The sequence below is a fragment of the Aplysia californica genome, unplaced genomic scaffold (genome assembly GCF_000002075.1).
Source record: "Aplysia californica isolate F4 #8 unplaced genomic scaffold, AplCal3.0 scaffold00147, whole genome shotgun sequence".
Taxonomy (NCBI): Eukaryota; Metazoa; Mollusca; class Gastropoda; order Aplysiida; family Aplysiidae; genus Aplysia; species Aplysia californica.
Window position 1 is genome coordinate 1,026,985 of NW_004797417.1, and position 7,105 is coordinate 1,034,089.

General features: G+C 42.2%; 1 protein-coding gene across 1 annotated transcript in view; it reads left to right on the forward strand.

Moving 5' to 3' along the window:
* The window catches only part of LOC101857788, a 12,753-nt gene extending 7,350 nt beyond the window's left edge, over positions 1-5,403 (forward strand). Inside the window, exon 5 of the mRNA XM_005097144.2 lies at positions 2,910-5,403. Coding sequence (XP_005097201.1) covers positions 2,910-4,628 — 1,719 coding nt within the window. The 3' untranslated portion in view covers positions 4,629-5,403. The remainder of the gene's footprint in view (positions 1-2,909) is intronic.
* The last annotated feature ends 1,702 nt before the right edge of the window (positions 5,404-7,105 follow it).

Sequence of the window (7,105 nt, forward strand, 5' to 3'; positions counted from 1 at the left end):
CTGCTGCTGCTGCTGCTGCTGCTGCTGCTGCTGCTGCTGCTGCTACTACTACTACTACAAAGACTAATACAAAGACTACTAAAACAACAATGTCATTTGTTTTGAGCTCAGTTGACATACCGAATCCAAGAAGAGACGGACTGAAGACATTATAAATAAATCAGCAAAATATGTCACCCTACCACCAGAGACGTTCAACGATAGAGTATCGTCTTTTGTTTGTTGTAACAGTTTACTGTCCCTTCCCCTTCCACCCCCACATCACCCCCAAAACACACACACTCACACACACACACACACACACACACACACACACACACACACACACACACACATATACGTTATTAGTGATAACATACAGCTCAACTGACATGACGATAATTATAAGATTAGAGCAATAAGATGATTGCGTAATGGTGACCGTTTTACCTTGTGAAGTACGTGAAGTACGTGGCAGCGCCGGGGCGCTTTTCCCTTTCGTCAACCCGCAGCCACCTCCCGAATCGTCAACCACCCCCAACCTTTGACACGGGTCAAACTTCCATCTATTTATAGGTAGTTAAATCTACCGGAACATGTATTAGGCGAAGTGATGTGCAATGATAGTCGCAATAGAGAGATTGTTTTGGTCTCTTTTTACTCATCTGCACCACACGAATTTAATTGATGTTTTTCCCTGGACTCTGCCTTTACTAAAGTCTAGTATTAATCTAATTGCAGGTTGCAGATTTAATAAATTGCTGAGAGAGAGAGAGAGAGAGAGAGAGAGAGAGAGAGAGAGAGAGAGAGAGAGAAGGGGGAGGAGTAGATCTTGCGAGAACTCTCGGGCAAAACAAAATGGCGACCCGCGTAGTTCGGTCGATTCGAAAAGTGAAAGAGCCATGCATCTTTGTAGACGATCAAATTAGCTTTCTTTTGTGCTATAGCGTCATTTTTTTCTTTGCTTTTGTTAATTTGATCACCCACACCGATAGAAAGCATTTCGAAATTAGGAAAAACAGGTCTTGTTTCTCACTCGGTGAGAATAGCCAACGCTGGCAAATCTCACCCGGGGTGAGAGGTCAATCGTTGGGTTTTTATTCTCACCCCGGGTGAGGATAGCCACTTCCTTACTTAAATGATTAGGTGATTAAACTTGATCTCTTATTGACAATATAAAAGTATATTTAAGCTTCATTTCGTTAGAAAACACTGTGTTAGGTTTGCTAACTTCATAGACTTTGTGTTAAACAACACTTTTAACAAAACGAATCCATACAAACCTAGGCTTGGCCTTTGTAATCTCGAAGGTTTAGAAGTAGAAGCAGAAGAGTCGACTACTAGAGTCTAGTCCAATTTATATAATCTCTTGAATGTACTGGATAACAACAGAAATCTGCAACCTGCCACTAGATTACAACTCTAGATCTAGATCTAGGTTCGAGATTTTAGTAAAGACAGAGTCCAGGGAAAAACTTCAAGAAATTCTCGTGGTGATGAGTAAAGAGAGACCAAAACAGTCTCAATAAATAATATATCGCGACTATCACGGCACATCACTTCACCTGTACATGTTCCGGTAACTACCTACTACCTATAAATAGATGGAAGTTTGACCCGTGTCAAAGGTTGGGGGGTGGTGACGATTCAGGAGGTGGCTGCGGGTTGACGAAAGGGAAAAGCGCAGCGCCGGGGAACAGCGACTGCTGACGTCATTTGACCGGGGAACACCGATCGGGGAACAGAGACTAGTATTTTACCATATTTCATCGTTACAGTTTAAATTGGTATAATCTTCTTCAGTATCAAATACAGCTAGACCACATGTGTTGCATTTTGTCTCGATTTTCAAGTTTAAAAAAAAGGCTTTAAACCCTCACACTGTAGTAATGATATTGTTTTGTTTTGTTTTTAAGTATTTGGTTCCATCTTGATTAAACTTAACTTTTTGCAAAATGTCCATAAACATTTATCTGATTTGTTGGTTCCTACATCTCAATAACAGTGTCTTTTGACCAAGTCCCCTTACTGTGTACTGTAAAGTGACGGTGCAGTGTGAAGGCCTAGCAGCTGTGACGCCAGATGCACAATGCGGAGGGTGGCCACGATACATGTCTTCAAATTCAAAATTGACAATTCAAAGAAAAATGTTGCTAAGTTTAGATACATGGCATTAAACCAGGTTCCACTTGAACTACATAGCCAATTTTAATACGCTGATCTCAATAAAGAAATCAGATTTTAGCTGCGATAGTAATTTCTAAAATTCTGCAAGCAGTTTGATCCCGCACAGCGGCAAACTTCAAAACGATTCTACGTCACAGCTCGACTATCCCAATTCTAACAATAGAGGTATATAACTTTAACAAGATAGGCCTAAGTTAAAACTGACAGTCGTCCTTCCTCTTTGTGATAAGAAACTACTGCATGATGCAATGTTGATAAAATTATACAACTTCGTTTTTTTCTTTTTTTTTCTATCTTCTAAATCCAGCAAGAAAAGGAGTCACTCGAGAGTCATTTTGTTAATTTTGATACGCTGGTTCCGAATTTGACATTATTTTTACGATAGAACGTAGCATGCAATAAGTTTCTAAACAAAATGTTACTGTCGGCCGGCCGCATCGATACCATGATCAAACCACCAAGATGAGGTATTCCCTTAGCGCTGTCGCTGTTCCCAGGGCGAATTTCCCCCTGTTTTTAAAAATAGAGTCGACGTTCCCCGGTGCTCCGAAGTAGACGTATGTGCTTCATAATTAAAATTCGGAATTGGGTGCGGAGTGGGGAAGGCGGGGGGGGGGGGACGCTTTTTTTAGTCTTCATTCAAAATACCGCCGTGTTCCTCTGTGTACTTATATGGACATACCTTATTTTCTATAACAAACAAGTGAATCATACGTATATCTTTTTGTTCGATTTAATTTCAGGCATCCTTAATCCAGGTAGTTACCTTCAAAGCCCAGGATGAAGACAAAACAACAAAAGTTCCCATTCATTCGCTTCTGTCCGAAAAGCTTAAAGCTGGGCAAACAATCTCGTGGGAAAAGCAGCCTTTTCTAGTTTCTGCAATGCCACCTTCAACGAAACCTGCCACCTGCTACATTATCGATGTGAAGTATAAGCTGAATATCAAAGTTGAGGTCCCTTACGGTTTTGATCTCGAGTTTCCGCATCCGATAACAATCGCAACACTTCCGTTTCAGCCCGAGCACAAAGGTCCTGCTGCTGCGGGTCAAACAATCCATGTTCTGGGAAATGCACAGTGTACCAAAGGAGTGGAAAAGTTTTCTGGAAATGATGGCATGTTTGATATTTTCTCTTTCACGCCTTATTCTGCCTACGTGTCCGAAAAACGTGTAGCGAATAATGTGGGCACAGCTAAAAAGGCGACACAAAACCCGGCTGCTGTGAAAAGGCCACAGCCCAGTGCACCCCCTGTGAACGCCCAACCAAATGTCGGAGCTGGTGCGAGTGGAGGAACCGTGAGAGCGACATCTGCAGACCAAAGAAAAGACAAGCCTTTAGTATATCCTTCTCCTCGGCAGGAGAATGGAGCCTGCCCCACAGCTCCACCCATGTACACCGGCCCCCAGGATGCTCCACCATCGTATTTGGAAGCTATTGGGGCTATCCCATCAGGAACTGCGCCAGCCTCGGGAACCGGGAAAGGCGCCGTTCTAGTGGTCGCATTCCCAGAAAAGATAATCAAGGAGGCAAAGACTTTCTTTCTGTCTACTGAGTCTAGAACTTTAGCATCACACGATGGTCAAGTTATGTGTATAAATGTCCGTCCATTTACAAAGACGGAAAGTCTGATCCTGTGGCCCAGAAAAATGGCAATTGCCTTCCTATATTTCCAAGGTCAGACCCAAGCTGAGGCCTGGTCGAAGATGGTAATGGCAGACTCACCTGGTTTGACAAAAGAATGGGTCGTGTTTGTGGCTGAAAGTAGTAAGACAAAGGGGACGCGGCCGGATCCGAGCTTCAAGGTGTGTGAGGTGTCTGTCTCGCGCCAGCTTGTTTCCACTGACGTGTTGGTGTCGGAACTGAAGAAAGATAGCCAAAAACGATTCGTTTCAACATTAACAAAGGCCAAAGCTGGAGTTAAAAAAGTAGTCACTAACGGAAATTTTAAGTTTCTTCAAGGGGACTGGTCGTCACTGGGTGACGCAAGCTTTTTTAATACAAGACAGCCCCAACAAGATAGTTCATCAAAATGGAACGAGCAGTTAGTCAAAAAGGCAAAGGCACCATTGTCGAATGCGGAGGTAGAAACCTCTGCGTCCTCCTCATCACCGACACCGCCACCCTCCTCCTCTTCACCGTCACATTGTTCGGAAGAAGCTGAAGCCTCTCCCGGTGCCGACAAAGCTCTTGCAGAAAAAGATCAAGCCTCAGATGAGAGAAAATTCGAGGAGGAGAACGATGAAGACACAAGTGACTCAGAGAAAGCGGAAGGTAGTGGGATAGCGTACTTGGATGAGCCCATTGTCACAATGAGATTGCACCAATATCAGGATATGGACGTTTATTACAACGATTCAGAGAAGATTGTTGAAGACAATGAGTTCATGACTTGGATAGAGAAGGGCATGGAGTACATACAAATAATTACAAACGCCGTGTGTCCCTCAAAAGGCTTTTAAAAGCAATTCCCATATCTAGGAGTGACTGTAGGTGAGAGAAAAAAAACACCAGTAAGTACATGATACCATTTTACATTTATACAAGATAATGACTGCACCATTCAATAAGTCTAACAAAATTCAATGTCAAAATTGCGAAGTGATGAAAAAATGAAGGTTCCCAAGGGGAACTGGATAAAGAGGATGTCTACCTTTTGATTCAATGGGGAGACAGGAAGGTAGTCCAACAAAAATATTGTTAACAAGTTGTCGTCGTTTCTATTCTTGGCTATGCTGTGGTTCATTACAATATTGCGGTTGTTGCTGTTGTTTAGTGTGTTTTTGTTGTTGTTGTTGTTGTTGTTGTTGTTGTTGTTGTTGTTGTTGTTGTTGTTGTTGTTGGGGGGGGGGTGGGAGTTATCTGTTCCAAATGAGTTTAAGGCACTATTTGAGATTTTCAACGTTTCCAAGGAAAGTACGTGCAGTGGAATTTCGGGGAAGGGGAGGTTGTCTTCTGATTATCGGCAGATAATCGTCACAACGAGAGCTGAAGAAAGACGACACAGAGGGAAAAAACTTATTGAACTTGTTCTTCAGAGACTCATTCCTTTTCACACCTGAATGTCCAGGACAAGAAATCCTAGTGATCGTCCACAGAATTCTCTGATTGATTTCGCTAAGCCACCATTCAGCATAGATGGACCCGCACTACGCCACCCTTATGCTAACCTCAAGGACAAAGCACCATAAATATGTGTCACGACGCGGTGGAATCAGGCGCTCGTCAATTTTGGGCATGTGGAGTTATTGGTATCATCTGAAAGCTGATTTATTTGCCTTGCTTTCAATGAAATAGATATGCATCTATCTTGAATAGATATCAAAATATTTGCGATTGAGGGAAGTAGGATCACCTGGTTTCAGTTGTGAAACTAGATTGAATATGGCCGCCAAAGTTTGGTACCTCGAATAGCTAAAGAGCCTTTAAAAAGGGAAAAATGACTTATTTTGTGTCTTTAATTAATGTTTTTCAGTAAAATTCACATTGAAATGTGTTTTTATTGATTTGTCATTTTTTATTTGATTTTTTCCTTCCTCTGGTATCCTTAGGATGTCGAGGGGAGGTGCACGTTTCGGTCCTGTGCTAGGTGTGTAGCGTCTGTGATAGATGTGTTATGTTAAACCAGGAATTTTTTAAAAACCCATCCAGCCAGGTCTTTGTTGGTCTTCCTCTTGATTTGAAGCCGGATTCTCGGGTGTTGTAAGCTCTAGCCCGCTAGTCGTTTCTGTGGCATTCTGGTTAGATATCCAAACCATTTGACTCTTTGACGCTCTATGAATGTTATTACTTGTAGTATTCCAGTTTAAAGACGCATGGTTTCGTTTCTTATGCGGTCTCTTCTGGTGACGTTGATGGTTTTGTGGAGACACCTCATTTCACATGCATTGATTTTTCTTTCTTGTGCCTCGTTTAGAGACCATGTTTGGCATCGGTATGTTAATGTTGGTATGAAGATATTGTTGATGAGATGTGATATCACTTCGGTAGGGATGTTCTTGTCACTGAGCAGGGGTGCTAGCTGTTAGGTCACTGCATTTGCCTTCATATATCATAGTTCTTGTTTCTATTTCTTTGTCCACACGCCCATCTTGTATGAAGATGCTTCCCAAATATTTAAATTCCTCTACTTGTTGGAGCTGTGTCACCTTCATAACTTCTGTTTTTGAGATGGAGGTTTTAATGTTCATGTAGTTTTGTGGTGTGTTTTTGTAATTCCTCTTCATTTCTATTTGATACACTCTGGTCATCAGCAAATAGAAGCTCGTTCAGTTCATTGATATTGTCATTTGCTGCTTTTGTGATCTTATCCATGTAAGTGAGGAAGAGAAGCGGAGAGAGAACACACTCTTGTCTCACCCAGACCTGAAGGGGAACCACTCCGACAGTCCTTATGTTGATATTACGGCACACAGGCTGTTTTTATAATAAAGTGCCATGAAGTTCTCCAGCAATTGTCCTCTTACACCATATTCCTCTAAGACTTCCCAAAGTTGACATCTATCTACCCCGTCAAACGCCTTTTCCTGATCCACGAAGACGATATCGAGGTCTTTGTCCTGTACAATGGCAGTCTCACACAACTGTCTTAATGCAAAAATAGAGTCAGTACAGCCCCTGCCTTTTCTGAAGCTAAAATGGGATTGAGTTGAATCTCTACAATTGGTCTCATTCTCATTTCCAGTATGTTGGCAAACATTTTGCCCACATAGCTGAGATGAGATATTCCTCTGTAGATCCCACAGTCTCTTTTGTTACCTTTCTTTTTCCAAATAGGTACAATGACAGCTCGTTGCCAGTCATCGGGTGTTGTTTTTGTAGCCCATGCCAGGTTAAATATCCTCCTCAGCCAGAGTTCACGATATGTCGCACAGCTTGATCTCTTCTACTGTGATGCTATCAACGCCTGGCGCTTTGTTTGTTGGGGTTTTTTTTTTTT